Below are 20,063 nucleotides of genomic sequence, written 5' to 3' on the forward strand. Positions count from 1 at the left end.
TTATAAATTATTCACTTTTATTTCATCTGATAAATTTACATAGCTTACATCCTTGGTTGAAATCTTTAAAATAAGTCATTTAAAATAAGTAACATATAAATTCATTCCAGAAATGCATTTATGACTTATGATAAAGACAACACCTTGCGGCTGCAACTAAAATAACAATTAACTAGTATGTACATGACACATGTTTGTAACACTGAAGAAATACTTGCCTTTATGCTTTGGTAAGCTTTTACACACATAAAACTGGTGCAACCCTAAATATGCTATTACGTAAAATGTTCACATGGGCTGACCATCAACAAAATAATCTTTTTTCATGAATAAAAAGAAGTGATTTCTTCATTTGATCAACAGTATGGGATGATGGATGTTGTAGGCACCAGTATCTCATCATATTTATAATTATGCAAAACGAAAATCTATCCTCAGTCGTGGAGTGTTTCATAAACAAAATTAATTTTTATGCATTTGCAAAATAAATTTCATTTTGCCACAAAGACCTGATATTTTTAAAAAAATTTGAGATACAAGAATTATGAATCATTTGAATGCATCCTTGCAAAGATTGAGATCATATTTATTTGTGATACTTTCACAGAAAGATACTACTTTCCATGCTAACATGGCTAATGTTTTTGGAAAAAACAATAAAAACTTTTATATTTTTTTTCTCCCTTTTAGTATTACTATACAATAGTATCAGTACTATTATGTACAGTGAATAATTCATCATGAACTATTCATGAAATTAAGTTAATTCATGTATAATAATATCCGACTTAAATACTTCATCATAGCATACAGTCACTATCTAAGATGTTAAATAGTTGAAAAAAAATAAATAACTTTATTTAAGTTAATCCCTCTATTTGGTGTTGTAGGTATATAATCACACATGAAGAAAACATATTGCAGTATTGAGTTCATGCTGCTTGGCAGTGGTTTGATGGTAATGAATGATTTTTTTCGTTGACACAAAAATAACATTGAAGTAGAAAAATATTGAGCACTATTGCATTTTGCGAGTCAAAATGGAAAATTATCTTTTTGGTCATATTCTGAACACATTGGAAATGTCAAGATTTGTATTCAAACTGCCCTAGCTTCTGACTAGTTCATGCGCGTTTATTGCGTAGGTTTGAACACGCCATGCCTGAAGTTGTCAGGCAGTAGAACCAGTTATTACTGGCGGAGACTAGTTGAACGTTCATTGCGTTCATTTTCACACTGAACACTGTCCATTCACATTTGACACTCGTTCATATCATAACATCCTCTGCTTCATCAAGTCAATATCTTGAAGTGCATCATCATTAATCTCCACACGATGTGGAGAACCCATGATTGCATATACCCCATAACCCCATCTCGGGGCGTTTCACAGAATCTGGCGCTGTTGTCACGAAGGAAACAGTCGTCTGTGGCAGTCAATCACACCGGTTTGCCACGAGCCGACATGCAGGAGGCAATGCCGGCGTAGCTGTGAGTTTGGACTAACGTCTTTGTTAGTTGTGGTTCACATTAGCTGTTAGGGAAACAGCATCAGTTTATGCACTGTTAGGGAAACAGCATCAGTTTGTACACAATGTAGATGGTGTTGTTCTCATGCTACATCCCCCTGTTTGTGGAGAGGTAGAGGCTTCTCATCACTGTTAGGGGGCGTCAGTAGCGTAATAACTTGAGATGTTATGTCTGGCGATCTACGGGCTGCATTCATTACCTCTTCCTGGCGACTTTGAGCTTTTTCCTGAAATATGAACATCAATATTAACTCAAAGTCTGTATAAAATCTAAGCAAAATAATACTAATTGTTTTAAGCTGAAAAAATAAAAAATTTTTTTTATCCTTATTGTTGTTCATCACACTGACATACAGTAGATTCTAGAAGCTTTCTTTATGTACTGAAATGTCTTATTGAGGCAACAGCGACTATTTTTGCAAGACTTGTACATTGTAAACACTATACTAACCAGTAATGTGAGATCTATGTTGTGAATCTGGATATTATGACAGTCTTCAGACGGGACTGTGGGAAAGAACTTGATTTCGACAGGCCCATCTTCCCTGACTGTGACAGCGAAAGGCGACATCCACTGCACACAGGGCAGAATATCCTGCCAGCTCAAGCCTGGAACACAAAAATGCCAAAACCATAAATAAAACGCTTCCAATGCAGAGTTAATACATTTCAGTTGCAGCATCCGCGCTATATGAATATTTAGATGTTGATATTTAATATGTACACACCTGAGACGGCAAGAGCAACATCTTGTGAGGTCATGTGATAGAGGGCTGATGCAGCAAGAACGCTGTACGTGAACTGCAAACAACCGAGGTCCAACATGCACACGTCCAACAGCTGAAATAAATAAAGACCTTTCATTAACTACATGTCCAAAAGAAATACACCTGAAGACATGAAACTCAACCTAAAAATATTTAATAAGAATTAAAAAATGACATTAAATTTTGGTTGATCATCATATCTTGAAACTGTTTGATATTGTTAGGAAGGGTCATTGCTGATATATCACAAATATATCCTACGCTTGAACGCTTGAACACTTACCCTTGCAATTTGGACGAAGGCATGGCCTGAGAACTGAGGGAAGACAAAGCCATCTTCTGCCTTGACTATCTGTTCCATGTTAGCGACCTGTAGGTACACAGACAGCCATGCGTTGCAGGTCATGGGGGACAGGTCCCAATTCAGGGCCTTCAGCATGATCAACTCCTGGTCAAGGATCTCCTCCTCCGTGCATGCACCGTCCGTAACATAGGCAAACTCGGTCAGTTTGGGTGGGTAGATCTCCTCTAGCTTGGCAGCGATGAAGAGAGATGTGATTCCCAATAACTGGAGGTTGTGTTTCATGACATTACGCTTCTGGGAGAGGTAGCGGTCGATGAAGTCAATGGCGAGGTAGAATGTCTCACGGTGAAGCCTGTACACCTCACACACCTGAAATATACAACAGCTGTTGTAAAATCTGAACTGAGTTTCCGAACAGTTTAATTCCATAAGGCCTAAATTCCTTTAATGATTCATTGATTATCTGAAGCAAATTTCTCATCCATCACATGTTTCAAACCATTTCTTAAACATGACCAAGAATGTAGCCACTAGACCAAAGCCTGTATATAGTAAAACTGTTTTCAGTCAGGCAAGTACAGCTAAGGTCAATGTTTAGGATCCAGAAGAATATCAAGTTTGCCATGTTATTAACTTTTCAAAAATGTTAATGTAAACACAATTCTTTACATGTCTAGTAACTAGACAAATGAACAAGATGAGAACGAAAGCTCACCTCAACTAGCCAGTCGAGCAGGATGGCCCTCATCCTTGGCTGCAGAGCTGGATGCCTGTCGAACATGTTCTGGTCTCGGACGTACAGAACCTCTTTCTTAAGCATCAACTGCCACACCTCCTTTGAATCCGCCCATGTGAACTTGGGAAGGGGAGATGATCGTGACGACACTGGTGTAAAATAGTTCTGGAACCGGAATTGTGTTCCGATGAATTTTGCCGGCGTAATTTCCGGTTCTGGTGTGACTGTTGTGCTGGGGATGATGGTGCATGACGTCACGGACGAATCCTCTGAGATGGGAATCCACTGATTCTAAAACAGCAATGGAAATAATTTTGAATCATAATGCATAATTAACTTTCAGACAGTCCTAATTCTCGTTACAATGGCGAAATATTTGCAGGATGACACAGAACAGATCACACAGAGACCCTGTTTCAATGGCCACAGTATTTCATCACAATTTGACCAGTGCATCGCTCACCATATGGTCAGTATCTAAGAAGTCAGTGGCTATCGCTTGAGGGCAGCCTCCCTACTACTGAGCTGGCCAACCTGAGACGACCACCTGCTGCAGGCTGACCAGCTTGCCTCGCTGACCAGGTGGTGGACAAGAAACAATGGCAGCTTGAGGGGGATGGGTAGCATGTCAGACCAGGAGGCCAAATCATTTCATAAAATCAAGTCTCTAACCTTTCCTATGATAACAAAATCAATTGGCACTTGTCCTTGCCCCAATAGTTAAGGCATCATATTGATGGTTTGCTATGTTATAATTTTAAGGGCTAGTGGTCTAAAATGGGATGTTGTGACTGAAATTGAAAACCATCTTGAGAAAGAAATGGTTCATTTTCCTCCCGAGGATTCATCCTTGAAAGTTTCAACGAAGTTTACTTGATGATTCACATCTATGCACATAAAACCCATGGCATGATTATATTTTATCAAAGAACAGAATAAATATAATTCAGCAAGCTCAACATTTCTGGAGAACATGATTCAATGCATCAGTAGAGAAAAAACATTAATGTTACAAATGAATTTGGTGATGTTTGAGCCTCCTGCCCAGCCATGCATGACAAGAATGTTCCTAGTCGTGGGAAACGCAGTGTGAGATATAATGTGGGTACTGTGTCCCATTGATGACTAACTGTACCCTAACCCAGTAAATACACCGACACCGATCTCATGACGTTGTGCTCTTCATAACAGAGATATAGGCATGGCTTACACAGGAGGGTGTTGAATTCGACTTTGCTGTGTTCATGAGAACTGGATAAAAAAATTTGACCTAAAATTTCATCCTTGACCAGGTTCTCGAACAGGAAATATTTACACACTGATATTGATCAAACGAAGAAAAGGTAATAAGTACTACTAATTTTAAGAACACCTGATCCTTTGATTTTTCTATGGCGTGCCATGTAATATATACTACTAAGAAAAAGAACACCCGGTTAGTAATATGAAAGAATTGAGTGTAACTTATTTCTTGAGAAGTTCATAATATAGAAACTGACAATGAAAATTGATGTAAATGTCTCAACAAAAAACAAACCATTTGAAAACTTGACCAGATAACTAGCACACCTATGAGTAACTCCTGTTTAATGCAAGGCATGTGCACACCTATAAACCACATGTGACATGAAATCAAAGACCAACCTCATCTGGGGTATCTGCACAGGGGCAGGATGTGGCTGTGTAGTAAACCATGGTCCTTGTGAAGGTATTTGTAATCCACTGCTAGATTTGGAACTTGAGAGACTACCTCTCACAACTGAAGCTCAGTCACAACTGACCACTGACCTAGGTCCCAGCCCCTTTATACCCCTCCAGACCACATGGTCAAAGAATGCCCTGACACTAATAACAATTGATGGGGGGAGAGGACAGCCCTGCAGTGCTCAAGTCTCCCGCTGTGTAGACCTGCTGACCACCTGCTGATGAGGCCAGGGATTGGATCAGTCACACTTCACTGACCCTGGTCACACTTCACTGACCAGTGGCTAGGCAGGTGCTTGTGGAGGCGGAGCTTGGGAAGTGGTCAAAGAGGATGTAATGTGAACCAATAGGATGCTAACATGATGAGGAAATTGGAGGAAGAATATTTGGTAATAGTGAGAAAAGGGGCGGAGTTTGAGATACAGACATGGGCATGTGGGGGCTGAGGCTAGAGGCTTTGTTTATCTAGTTGGGGATAAGCTGATGAGAATGGGATGGATGAGGTGTAGTATGAATAACTGTACACTTCCTGCTGCTGGGGACTGCTGGTTCCTCACCTGGGATGTGGGACATTGTTGAGTAATAACACAAGTGTGACTTGCACTGCATGGTGACAGCACATGCTTGGTGACAATCATTACTAATAATTTGGGGCATAATGCATTTCAACACTTTGATTATCACAACTTTATTGAAATAGATCAATATTGTGGCAGTGTTGGAAATTGTGTCATAGATCATCACCTATGCTTCTAGCAGTAAGTGATGGCAGTTAACACAATCATCTCACGGATGTAATAAAGGTCACAGTAGGGAATTTGTAACAGGACTTGGTAAAATATAATGTCACCAATGGCTTACATTTTTATTGATCATAAATGATAAAAACAAAGCATTAAGTGAAATTGTTGATTAAATATTTGGAATATTAAAATATAAAGAAATGTTTAGTGCTACACCAAAACAGTCAAGCCCTGAAGTATACAAATTAGACCTAGTATTCCTGTATACATTTTTATTAGCAAAACTAGATAGAAAGTGTTTTATTAGACTAGGGGCTATGACCTGATTATAAAATTATTCAAATTGATAGAATGGGAACTAGCTATAGCCTATTTTACATAAAAAGAATACAGTAAGGACAAAGCAAATGAATTTTACACTTCACAAAGACCAACACAGAAAAACAGAAGTTGAAGCAACAGCTGTCTGATACTGGATTACATCTACATCCTACTCCTCCCAGACAACGACCACAGCAATAAAACAGATCTACCCTTGGAAGATCAAAGGCCAGACAATCATTGTTACCTAACATTGTCTAGAGGGCCAAGTGGATGTTGTCAGTGGGTACACTGGGATGAGGACTTTATTGATAATGTCTATGTACATGAAGTAGGTAAGGAGGGGAAGTTGGCTGGACACAGGGGTCGGACAGATTGGTCAGCTACTGGACAGGTGGGGCAGGCTGATTGTCATGCTTCGCTGAGTTCACTTCAAAGGAATTCTGGAGTAATTTACAAGATAAAAGTACTGTTAGGCACCCCTTTATACTGTTATATGGTATATTTGGTGAGATTTCAGGGTAGTCTTTAACAGTAGATGCTGATATCAGGAGATTGAAGGCTACACAAAGGAATAGCTTATTGTTTCAGTTTAATGTGTGGGTACCAGGGAAGACTTCCTTCTGATGTAAAACTATATCTTAAAAAGGAGTTTGTTATGCTTGAAAGTAAACAGATATTTACAAATAGAGAAAATCAACAAACATCTAAAAATGATAGTTGAAATTATTGTCACATTAATGATTCAATGACCCAAATCTAATGTTGATTTTGTAAGTGTACATGACTATGATAGGAAGACTTCCTCATCCCTAAACTAGGCCAAAGAAAATCTGAAATGGGGTGTTGGGGTAAGATTGTATTCTCTAGGACAGCCTGGTTCCAAACTGGGATTAACAAATAATTATCCAATGTGGAGCTCTAGAAAATAACATGAATGTCAACTGTCATACCATGAATGTTAAGAAATGTAATATTCAAGTGGTCCGTAGATTCAATACTGTAAGAACAGCAAGGAACTAAAGATGTTTTTATGTTCAAACTCGGTTGTACTTTGTCAATGACCAGCAGCAATATTATACTAAGGAAACTGTGACAATGACTCAGCATCCAATTATTTCTCTCAAGGCAGAAATTATTTCTCATTCATTTCTGTATTTCCTGAGGCTATAAAACAACTGTAGCAGACCCGTTCTACTGCAAACACAATTACAAGGTACATGGGACATTGTCTACAAGATGACCTCAAGTGACCACTACAGGGGTCAGAAAGACTAACAATAAGAAACATGCATTTTCTTGTATACAATAGGTCAACATTGTAACAGAACTGCTACGATTTAAGGGATTAGGAAAAGACGAATGTTTTATTTGTGCAGGATTTAAGCTTTGTAGCATTTGTCACAAAACAGTGAATTTATTTTCAAAAGAAATATAGTAGCAGAGACAGGTTAATGCAAGCATGGTGTCAAAATGGTGCAAATAAGTTGCATAAAATGAACTTATCCAAATCACAGAAAAGTGCTCTATTATAAAACCATTGGTTTCTTGAAAAGCAGGTTAGTCAAACTTGCAATGTGTCGAGAAAATGAAAATGAAAATGAACTGAATCAAGGCAGAGGCAAATATTTCATATATTTCTCAAACTAAAGTATAAACAGCCTAGTTAATACCTCATTGGCATGATCATTCTGAAATAAAATTAATTCCTTATAGAAAATTGTCTGAAACATTTCATTAAATGTGCGGATACCACAATAAAGTGCCTTGTCAGCATTTATCATCCATTAACACAAACCAATAAAACTTTATTAAACAGTGACAAGTTTGGTCCAAGGCGCCAACTGTCACCATGCTGGACACAGCTGGAGCCGACACTCTACCCTTCCTGTTTGATTACCCCCCAACTGGAGCCAGAGACCCCCCTCCCTCATCCCCCAGACCTCCTATGGAGACTCCTCCTATTCCCTCTAGTCTTAACCGTAAGCTGTAGTGTCATAATCCTTTATTCCTTATTAGCCAACAACAACAAGCCTCGGTGTGTGACAGGGAAGATAATCCTCTCATTAACAGTACAGTTAATTGACCTCAGCTAGCAAATTAAAGATAGCAGTTTATATGGAGTGTCACTGTGCCTTGAATGAATCAGTGCCACAAGATAGAGCAGTGTCGATTACTACTGTTATGGGAGCAGGCTGAGGTAATATGGATGAAGTTGCGATTAATTACTCAAACAGCATCTTCTTGTTAGTTGACTGGACTGGTTGATGGTGACGTAGCATTTGTCTTCATACTGATTTATTCCAATGATGGTCTCTTTCTTTTAATATGATCAATTGCCATGCAATGGACAAGGTAAAACATTAGTCTATTAGAAAATGGAAGCAGAGGTAAGTTAAATTCATTAAGGACATTCTTTAAGGACTGTTATTATTAGGTACATCACAACTCATTTTTAATGACTAGTGAAGATAAAAATTAATTTTAAAACCTAAAAACAAAAAGGGGAGGCTGATGTAAAATTTGAAATGTTAATTTTCTTAGGCATTGATTTGAATGCCATCCTTTTGTTTCAAATTCATTGTCCAACATAAAGTCGATAATAAGTCATTGAAAGTTCTAAAGCTCTTTCAAAATCACTGGTCCATGAGATTATTCTGCCTTATTTCAATTTAGGGATACATGTTCCGTGTTAGGGATATGAACCCTTTGCAGGTTTAGAACTAAATTTAAAGCTTTACTAGCCCAGGTAAAGATGTCAAAACAATGGGGAAAATTGTAAATTTGTTCTAGCCCACAGGAATTGTTCTAGCGTTAATTTCTAACCCTGCTTAGATTTCAAAATGAATCCCACTGGTACAGTTGTCACAATTTCAGAATTGTTGAATGTAATGTTTTGAAAAGTACAATTCTTAAGAAGACAGTGCAGGTGATTGATGGAGTCGACTGACTGTGTAGAGCAACCAATCTGTTTGACAAGACTTGTGTTCCACATTTCCTCCTTGAACTACTTAAACATAGAAACCTAATCCCAACTCCAAAAACATGTACACAGAAATGTCATCTACCCCCAACAGTTTCTTCCACTGACAGAATAAAGAAACCCCCATTTTCCCCATTGATGCTTGCCTAGACCAGACTGTAATTGACACATCCCAAACTAAAAGCATCATCTATCTCCACCCAACTTCAATCACTGTCACAGCCAGATGGAAGACGCACATTACCAATGAAATAGACAACAGTGACATCTGATATTCACAACCAACAACCTGTAATTAACAACAGGGAATAAAGAGAAATAAATGTTGGCTCTCATTACTTGAGGTGGGATAACAAAGTTATGTCACCTCCGGCCAGTGGCCAGTGATTGGTCAGTGTAATGGTCAAGGAATTCAGGAGTCAATCATGTGGTGGACGTGACCCGGTGTTATGTCACTGACCTACTGACACTGGGGTTAAAGATCCTGACTGCAAAGACAACATTAACATCCCCGATGCAATAAAGACATGGCCATGCTCTTAAAGCTAAGAAACTTAAGACTTCCAACCTGTCTTTTATTAGAGAAATAGCAAGCAAAATGACATTAGATATCTTACAGCATGTTTTAAATGGGAAACAACAATGAAAGGAAATGTGTTTGGTGCAACAATGATCGATTCTCTTACATCATAACGGCTCATCAGTGACCCTGAGCTGAGAAAAACAAGTTTATGAGAACTCTCATAAATATTTTACACTTTGCAGAACTTAAAACTGTAATACAACAATCCAAAACACAAGTCCTGTTTTAAAACGCTGACACTTGAATTAAAAAGGAAATCAAACTAAATTATTAATCAACTACCACAAAACACCATTGCTGACAACCCACTCAAACAAAGCCAATATTCCAGGTGTTAAATATGCATGAACTCCAGTGACGGTCCACCCCACCACCACAAACCCCCTGCACCTGGTTGTCGGGGTACCAACCTTTACCACTACATCAGATGCTGATGAGCAGATGACTGTATAGAAATGTGGCCAATATCCAGTAAACTATCCTATATCTAACAATACCAGGAGTGTGTGCCGGCTACCTCAAAGGCTGACGAGGGGGGAGGGCCACAATGCAATGGGGGTATGGAAATGACAACACCTGTTCCTTGACCAAAGTTTTTCCTTCCAGAGTTCAGAGCTTTATGATAAAAGATCAAACTAAATAAAAGAAAGATCAAATTCCCTCAGTCTGAGCAGACAGCAGAGCCACGCGCCATCTAATTTTCAATGAAAAGATTATAATACAGGGAGGCTGTACCGTTGAGCCGAGTAGGGGCAGGTAATGGCTCATTTGCATACAGCTGGGGTCAGGCAGATGTAGAGGAATGCCCTACCCCCACCCCCTCAGCTGTGGCGTGTGCTAACAAAGCTAAATCAATGAACCGTAAACAGTCAATTCAGCAAAAAAATACATCAAACAGATATTTTTATGGCATTATAAATCCCATTTGATGGTTTGGAGCCATATTGTAACCAAAATTATGATTAGGAATTATACACTTTTTACTAAAGTCCAGAAGAGGCTGCATTTTTTTAGTTACCAGAATGAAAACAGTGTCTTGTGGTGACGGAATGCCACCATGAGAAATATAAACGCAAGTTCTTTACTTTTACATCAAGTTGACAAACAGATAATATATATATGTATAAACCTACCCTTTAAATATATTGACATTTTCATTAGGCCTAGATCTAACTGTATTCCATGTCATAATATAATTTGCATATCAAAAACAGTATTTACCTTTGAAGAAATCATTAATGTTAAAATATTCAAACTGCGTTCCTAATAAATATATATTTGTTTTGTTACATGGAAAATAGTGACATTGAAAAAATGAACTTTCATGCTTCTGTAAAATGTAATGAGGTCATAATAATGACAAAAACAGTTATCAACCTGTATTAGCCAAAATCTTGTGTAAGGGATATTAGATTACCATAAATGATTTGAAATTAATTGAAATTTCCAACAATATACAACAGCAACTGATTGCTATTTGTGTTCCTTCACTTGGTTGCAATTGACAAGTGTGTGAGATCCCCTGAAGATGATATCAACACGTCGCTAAACAGCTGTTGAAACTGACAGTCCGTGATACGCGATGACATTTCGCGCCTTACATACCAGGAACCTTCAAGATGAATACATTCTCAGTCTCCAAGTATTTTTATCATTTACACGATATACATATAGATACAAGATATGTGCACTATCTGTTTACAGTTGTTATTGACATGCATGCTTATTTCGCGGGATGTTGGATCTGATTGGATGATGCTGTGTCAACTAAGGACTCATGAATATTCATCAGTAACAAAGATGGAGGACAAGTTTTCTAATGAATGAACCAGGGAAAAAATATTCAGAAAAAATAGAAGAAACGTTGCACAAAATGAGAGCATAAAACAAAAGATAACTGTGCATATAATCTAAAACATATAGAAATTTCACTCCTCAAATGTTCACACGAAAAATATCCCCGCGAAATTTTGCGCGGGGGTCTAAAGGGAGGATATGGCGCGAATCTGTCACTTCTGCCTTTCGATTGAGTCGAAGTTTAGATCAATTTCACAACATGCAACTCACCTGAATCCTAAACTGTTGTCTCCGTTTGTTCACAGCTATATCCCTATCATCGTCCTGCAACATAAGTTAAAACTGGGGGTTCTAAAGGGTCTAAAACTTAGCGTAAACTGGGTCACCTCAAACAAAGAGGGGTGAAAAGGAGAAGTTTCAAGTCCATCATAAAATGTTATAAACATACCTCCATAGCTTTCCTTTTCCTACAGATGTTGGGTTTTGACACTACACTCTCGTTATCCTGTGTTTTTGGTCGATTTTGGAGTCTTGCACTGCAAATAAAAGACATATGAAGTTGACTTCTGCTTCGATGTGCGACCGGTGTCGGACAGCTCACAACATCCCAGTCCTACGTCACGATCAGTAGGTCTTATTGTCAATATCCGAAGGATGAAATACAATATTACAAAAATAATTCTTACCTTTTTCTAGACATTTTCTAAGCCTCAGATATCTGATGTTATCTGAAATGACAGAAAATATGAAGTATATTCTCCGAGCACTTTATCAACGAAGTCCAAGTTGTCATTTCGTAACTTCAACGAATCCATTTTTTTTGTTCACACATTATGATCATTCTGGTAAAATACGACTGCACATAAATTACACGAATTTATAATATAACTGTATCAAAAGGATCTTGTCCAATGATGAGAAGGCGGGCTCGCTGAAAGAAATGAACTCCATGCCCTATTTCGACATTAGGCTACAAAACACACGTTCGACGTACCGGCCCTCCTGCATAAAATAAAACCCCATTGATGGAAATTTTACCCAGATAGGTATACGTAATCCTGATTGATGTTGTCTTAGCTGAGGGACCAATCACCCTTGTTAATTACACTATAGCTTAAAATTGAGGAGCTACCTACAACACGTCTGGCTCTCCTGCCAGCTTGCATTGACTGAGGTGTCACGTCCCGCGCAAACCCATGTTACCACGCAGGGACATTGCGCATGCATCTTTCCCACACAAACAAAACTTTCATTAAATATGTTAAAAATATAGGCCTGATTTGTTTTGACATCAATCTATATGTGATACTGACCAATAAATGGGCCAGTCTTTGAGTTTGTAGAAAGAAATTCGATGATAACTTTTCCACCCTCCGACGAGAAAAATGAACTTCCGAGAGACAACGGCGCGAAAAACAAGATTCACAACTTAACGAAGTTAAAATAACGAAGTTCATGAGATAGGAAATCTTAGATATACCTGTAGTAAACTTCCAGTGGTCTGGAAAGACAAAACAAGACTCGAAACACAAGCTTACATGGATTTCATTCATTCACCACATGGCCACAGAAAGTTGTAAACAAATCGACTCGATGAGGAAAAAAGTTTCATAATTTCTTTATAAACGGGGTAAATGTGGCTTTATGTATATCAATTTGTAGCTAATGACGAGAGGAAGTTAATGGAATAAGTGAAACATGTAAGCGGTATTCAAAATCATGACTTTCGGAGGAAAATTTAGACATAAACACGCTAATGTCATCGAAGAGAGAAATGTGCTTCCGCTCAGTTACGCATGCGTGGGTATTTGAGCATCTTGATTGGTTGATGGGGACGCCACCTCCCTGACAACGTCACATGTTTGAGAAAATGGCGACGTGTATGGAAAAATTTGTCGGCGTTTTCAAGCAGAAATCTACTGCTATTATTGGCATGATTCATCTAAAGCCTTTGCCAGGTGTCTTGAGAGTATATGTTTATTTATGCATGCTGAAATAAATGCACTTTATTGCACGCGTCACCAAAGCATGTGCAGGTGCCCGTTTCGATTCACACCTACTCACTCTGCAGTTCTGTCAAATAGAATGATAGCTGGTGACAAGCCAGTTCTTGTCCATATCAAGGACTGTGATAGGTCCAATAGTGTAATCAATACATTCCACTCTCAACTGCTGAATGGTGTTGACCCACACATAGGACATTTTGAACGTTACAATGTCCCGTTTGAAGCAGACATTTTGTAATAAAACCAAGAACGACCCACCTAACAATCTAATGCAAGGGTGTAAGGGCGAATAATGTAATGTATATATATTAACAATACCATTGAAACATAAACCTACCAAAGTCATTATGATGTATGAAAAGATAATTCTTACCTTGCACAGTCTTAGTAATGTACGTATAGGTAAATCCAATCAAACCAGGTAAGCCTAAATTCTTAGTAGATCTAAATGAAATGCAGAGCTATGTACACCTCCTAGCCAAGTTGTCCACATGTGGTCTGTCAAAGTATTTGGCGGATTTTCTGCTTTAGGTACATATGATTGGCTCAGAAATAATTCATGCAAATGTAGTCAAACATTGTGTCACATGGGGTCTATTTTTACCTATGCCCATTGTAGATCATGTGGGCAGGGCCTGTGTTCATAGAGTAAAAATCTCATTGAGAAGATCTTTTCAATATTGACCAGCTGATTGGTTGTCTTTTCCAGTCTCCAATGTGGCATGCACCATTAATTATATCCCATAAATACTTAGCAGTGCTAGATTGGATATTCCCGCTATATGTTTGGCATGCCCAGGCTTGCTGCTATGTGTTTATTGATGTGATATTGCTTGATCGTCTCCATGTGGTTTTGCTATTTATAAACTGTAAACAGGAGTGAAATTGCTTCATTGATTTACAAATACGTTGACGTGCGGTAGATTTGATATCACGGTGTGAATGAGCCATGAATGTTTGGAAAATGTAATACAATTCTCTTCACACATTTGTGCATGTAATTTTTAGTATGGAGAAGGATGTCAGCATTAATTTGTTATGGAATAAAGCCATATTCATGTAGGTGAATTTACACTTAACAGTATTTTATTTAGGCTGATATCTCAGGTGATTTGAACAGTATGACCAGAATTAAAATAAGATGCAGTTTAAGAAGATGCAAAATTTAATTAAAACCTTGTATTGCATAAGGTGAAATGGAGGATTTCAAATCCAAACATTAATGCATAATACATTTACAATTCAAAACTGACCATTGAATATTCTCAAAAAAGTCCAATAAGATGAGAAATCCCATTTTGTGTCTTACCTATACGACTGTGTACCTGTGTGACTGTATGGCCGTACGACTAGGATGTTTCTGAGGAAGTCACCTTCTGCTCCTTATATTGTACACTGTTAGAATGAGATCAGCCTCTTCCCTGTGATGTCTGAGTGTGTTTATCCATGGACTTACTGCCACTGTCTTTATAGGAACCCCCAGATACCAGTACTCAATGAAGGAGATCCTTAACTCGGCCCTAAATGAGGCAAAGCTTTACAAGGATGTGGGAGTGGTAAGCTGGTGTTTTCTTTGTCCATTGTTTTAAACACTCTGGTTAATCCTGCTTGAGGCTATGTTCAATTAAAAGAGTTACATATGTCTCAGGTTAAACAAATATTTATGCATGGGAAGACATTTGAAAATGTTGATTTCCAATGTTTTCATTGCTTAAAGACTCAGAGTGTGAAAGTTAAAACTCTGTGTGGAGATGCAAACTTTGATGTGTCACTATTTGCAGGTTTCTAAGATTTATTCACAATTCATAATGGCAATGACACTAGTCAATGTCCTGTTTATCTAATGTGTACTGTTTGACTAATGTGTACTGTTTGACCAATTTTATATTTAATACTTTGTGTTAATGTTTTAAGATTTATTTTGAAGGTATTTTCTCGTGTGTACTTACATATGATTATATGCTAACTGTATGTTTTTATGTAAAAGAACCTTATAAATTACACTGAATTCATGAAAAAAATGGGAATTATCTAGAATTCCAAAATAATTCCCTTGGCCGGCAAACTTGGACAAAACGTTTTGTTCAAAATTGGAATATGTTTATAGTTCTTGTGTTTAAATAAATTCAGAGATTGTTTAAATTTTGCATTCAATGTGGTAATGAAAAACTGAACATGAACCCCTACTTCTTTATTTGCCATACAAAAGTTTCTCTGCTGAACCATAGCATTAGGAAAAACTGTAGCAACTTGAATTGAGAAATTTGTAATTGCCAGTTAAGAATTTTAACTGACAGCTCCTGTAGACTTGGAGCCGAATATCGGTCACCATATGTCTTTCCTACCTTCTGACTTCTTAGTACAACTCAGGTGTTAATCATGGTCTGTACGTGATTACTGAATATTACAGGACGGTATAATGCTGGAGAACATGCATGATGTTCCGTATATGCATACAAGTCAGGTGGGGCCAGAGATCACCGCTGCCATGTCGGTCATCTGTGCGGAGGTGAGGAGGGTGTTCTACCCCGGTCCTGTGGGGGTGCAGGTCTTGGCTGGCGCCAACAAGCAGGCTCTTGCTATAGCTAAAGCAGCAGGTAGGTCTACTTTTCAAAGAATTGTGAAAGATTATTTTCGTTAGAATATATATGTGTTGATAATTTATGATGAATAAGATCTCAAACATATTCAGAACATTGAACCCTTGTTAATCCAGATCATACAGTTGCCAATAAAATTGTCTAGACAAAATGTTCCTGGATGAATGAAATATTGTTACAGAAGAACGTCCTTTGTGTACAAGAAGACATTCTTAGGGAAATCATCTGACAAATGGGATTTCCGAACTAACCAGATCCGGACTAAAGTAGTCCGTTTCACTGTTCCTGTTTGTGATATTTCTTTCACATATGTCTTGACACATATGTTTTTTTAAGCACAGATGAGCAGGATTTACTGTTTTTCTTTAAGCCAGAGTGGGTTTTAGTTCACTGGACTGAAATAATTATAAACTTTCTTTTTTCTTCTGTAATTAGCCTGTCATATGACGGGAGTATAGGTTTTGTGACTTGTGGTCAAAGGGAGATAATTCTATTCCTATTTGCTATGACAGGAGCAGGGTACGGGTCCATATTTACTACCTGGGTACCCCACCCAGGTAACCACTGTAGGTCTCAAAAGATGGGTACACAATGTCTGATTGGGAAGTGTTTTTAGCCGCAGCTCTTGCAAACACTATTTAGATACATGTAATAAACGTTACCTGCACATTCAGGTTGGCTGAAGCCTTATAATTACTCTCTTATATATAAGAGTCAGAAGGAATGTGTGCATTGTCAGAAAGAAATGCAAACATTAGTGACTTGTAGTGTAACAATGGAGTTTTTTTCTTATTATCATTAAACAATATATCACATGACTAACCACGGGTCTGGGTAGTCCTGTGGGTACCCGGGTCATACTCCAGATTGACCTGAGTACCCGAGTCACCCATCCCAGCCCCAGACTTAGAGTAGGGGCCTTGTGACTGGTGGTCAAAGGGAGGTAATTCATGTTTTTGTTCTTATTTGCGTTCAGCAAATTCATTGTTCATTTTTCCATTCTTTTTGTGTAAGAATAAGATGTTCAGAAGTTTTACACTACTGATGAGGTTGTACTTAAAATGATATGTAGATAATTGAAATATGATACCCTTGTCTGCATGATCTTTCCAATGCCTCATGGTGTAAGGGAGACAACTCTGTGATTTGGTTAATAGGCTTATGATTTTTTATCAGGTTTCAGAGAAATTTGAAAACTCAACACTTCCCAGGAGCCCCATATATATCATGTGTACGGCTACCCACCCTTTTGGCACCCTTGATTCAGGGTATATTTAAAGGGTATTTTTGACTTAACAGTGTGGTAAGCGGGATGCCAATAAAATCATATTGATAACGCAGATTCAGCATGTTAACAAATAATAATAGTGTATGTAACACTTATTTTTTTATGAAATGTTTTCAGTAATTTAACTTTAAATTGCACCCTTTCCTCAATGTTGTTCAGATTTGTCTGAAGTAGCATTTTGTGTTCATGGGAGGGTGGGTTGACATCCTCATGAATCATCCCTCATCCTCATTATCTATCATTTTGATCTATACATGACCTTACAATACTGGGGCGGTCGGGTAGCTTAGTGGTTAATGCATTTGCTCTTCATGCCGAAGACCCGGGTTCGATTCCCCACATGGGTACAATGTGTGAAGCTCATTTCCGGTGTCCCCTGCCACGACATTGCTGGAATATTGCTATAAGCGGCGTAAAACCATACCCACTCATTTCACTCACCCTTATAAATACAATACCCCTTTTTCGTACACCGGATGCCACAGTGCAGTAGGCCGGATGCCGAGCCCTGTTGAGTGGTATTCAAGATGCTGCAGTGCTGTAAGCGTGTTGCCATGACATGAGACCCGTGAAGATTCGGGGTAGAATAGGTCTTCAGCAACCCCTGCTTGCCGTAAAAGGTGACTATGCTTGTCGTAAAAGGCGACTAACGGGATCGGGTGGTCAGGCTTCCTGACTGGGTTGATGCATGTCATCGATCCCAATTGCGTGGATCGATGCTCATGATATCAATCACTGGATTGTCTGATCCAGACTCGATTATTTACAGACCGCCGTCATATAGCTGGAATAGTGCTGAGTGCAGCGTTAAACAACAAACCAACCAACCAACCAAACCAAGGCATGACATGCTTATCTTGTATGCAGATGCCAATATTTCAAGGATATAATATATTTGTTCTTGCAAAGAGTAAAAGTCATGAACATATTTAGCACTAAGCTTATTACCAAGCATGGTCATGCATTCTATGTGTACATCCCAGTCTAATTTACTTGTTTTGTTGTTTGTTTGTTTGTTGTTTAACGCCGCGCTCTGGACCAAGTCTGGACCAGATGATCTAGTGATTGACATCATGAGCATCGATCCACTCAATTGGGATATAATGACATGCATCAACCAAGTCAGCGAGCCTGACCACCCGATCCTATCAGTCGCCTCTAACGACAAGCATAGTCACCATTTACGGCAAGCATGGGCTACTGAAGCCCGATGCTACCCTGGCTCATCACGTACACTGATATAGAGTTCTTCTTAAATTCAATGCGGAGACAAAATAAGTGGTATGCTGGGTTGCCTTGGGAAGGGGGATAGACACCCTCAATACTTGCCTCAGAGAGGTAAATACTTGTTGCATTCATCCTTTGAACTTTGAACAAGACAGAGCAGCCACTGAGCGCATGGTCAAAGGGAGGTAATCCACTGCTAGATACATCTTGGGTGTGAATAAATCTTTCAATGAACTAAGCTCGCTATTTATAAATTCTTCCTTTCAGAGTAACATCTTGGGATAACATTAGCATCTAGCCTTGATGTTTCCACAGATTAATGTGATGTCTTAATATAAAGTAAATATATACTGTAAAGATTGCAGTGCTATACAGCAGTACATTATTGAAAGAAATATGAGTACCTATAGTATTTGTATTTGTAACACTTGAGTAAAATACGGAATAATGTAGGTTACTATTTGACATTTTTTGAGATTTTTATTTTGTGAATAGTTTTATATTGTGTTTCCTGTTCACAGCATCAGAAAAGCAAACACTCAGTTGAGGAGGTTGCGAATTGAAGCACTCATAAAATATCCCCATATTTGTGTTGAGGCTGGTAAAAATACCTGCTGTGTTTTAGCAATACTCCAGCACAGATCTCAAAGTTACCCCCCTTTCATAGCTGTCCCTCTATCTGCCCTGTGATTATAAGCCATTGTATAGTCTGGAAGGGAATTTAAGGTACCAACGTTTACTACAATATCTGAAAAACTATCGGACCTACTCCAGTCAAAGTTGGTATGAGATTACTAAACAGTCATACATAACTGGATATTACATTTAAAGACAATCGGTCAATCGGTGCATGAATAAAAAATCTGTCTATTTAGCTATCACTATATTTCATCAACAACCAGACCTGTTCGTCATGGGTGGAACGAGCATTCATTGAAACAGCCATCTGCATAATGCTACCCCTGCGTCACAGGGTCATATGACGCCCATATGACAGTCGAAAGGTTGCACGGGAATCACGCACGCACGAATACGGTGTTAGCGTTGGGCGTCTCAACGTGTGTTACCTTTACCAAATTACCCTCCAGACTATACTTCCCGGTATAAAGAAGAGGTGGCGAGATGTTTGTTACCATGCAAAGGCTTATGAAATAATCCTCTTTGTTTCTTGCCCCTAATATTGCGCTTCTCTCTAAAATATTTTACATGTTTTTAAGCACTATTTAAGAAATGGCTTTGTTCAACTTTTTCACTTTTTTCATGTTCTTTTTCATCATTCCTGGCTTGAGTGGTGCCCACTTTCAACAATGCTCATCTCTCTTAAGTTGGGGATGATTTTTTGAGCGTTTTAAGACAATCACGTACACTATTAAGTTCTTTCCTGGCATGGTAAAAAGTACAAGAATGTTTTTTTTAAAGTGTAATTGGTAGATTGTAGTGCACATTTATGACCTGTAATTATCAAGTGGAACATA

At 38.4% G+C, this 20,063-nt stretch overlaps 2 protein-coding genes across 11 annotated transcripts in view; one reads left to right on the forward strand and one right to left on the reverse strand.

Moving 5' to 3' along the window:
* On the reverse strand, window positions 1-14,879 carry LOC124137983 (G1/S-specific cyclin-E-like). Of its 10 annotated transcripts, none has more exons than XM_046504468.2 (10): window positions 14,783-14,879; window positions 12,154-12,195; window positions 11,916-12,003; window positions 11,738-11,791; window positions 7,778-7,795; window positions 3,316-3,627; window positions 2,580-2,969; window positions 2,258-2,369; window positions 1,981-2,138; window positions 1-1,756 (listed from the first exon to the last, which is right to left on the reverse strand). In XM_046504468.2, the coding sequence occupies exons 2-10, from the start codon at window positions 12,165-12,167 to the stop codon at window positions 1,613-1,615; spliced, it is 1,290 nt and encodes a 429-aa protein (XP_046360424.1). In that variant the 5' UTR covers window positions 12,168-12,195; window positions 14,783-14,879; the 3' UTR covers window positions 1-1,612. The 10 variants fall into 10 exon arrangements, with proteins under 10 accessions (XP_046360424.1, XP_046360421.1, XP_046360422.1 ...); XM_046504465.2 differs by lacking the exon at window positions 14,783-14,879 and adding an exon at window positions 13,847-14,102; XM_046504466.2 differs by lacking the exon at window positions 14,783-14,879 and adding an exon at window positions 13,006-13,239.
* Window positions 13,331-20,063, forward strand: part of LOC124137984 (uncharacterized protein F13E9.13, mitochondrial-like) — a 24,721-nt gene continuing 17,988 nt past the window's right edge. Inside the window, exons 1-3 of the mRNA XM_046504474.2 lie at window positions 13,331-13,425; window positions 14,947-15,029; window positions 15,884-16,070. Of these exons, the coding sequence (XP_046360430.1) occupies window positions 13,338-13,425; window positions 14,947-15,029; window positions 15,884-16,070 (358 nt within the window). The 5' untranslated portion in view covers window positions 13,331-13,337. The remainder of the gene's footprint in view (window positions 13,426-14,946; window positions 15,030-15,883; window positions 16,071-20,063) is intronic.

Source organism: Haliotis rufescens, unplaced genomic scaffold, assembly GCF_023055435.1.
Source record: "Haliotis rufescens isolate VD_foot unplaced genomic scaffold, xgHalRufe1.0.p SCAF_17, whole genome shotgun sequence".
NCBI lineage: Eukaryota > Metazoa > Mollusca > Gastropoda > Lepetellida > Haliotidae > Haliotis > Haliotis rufescens.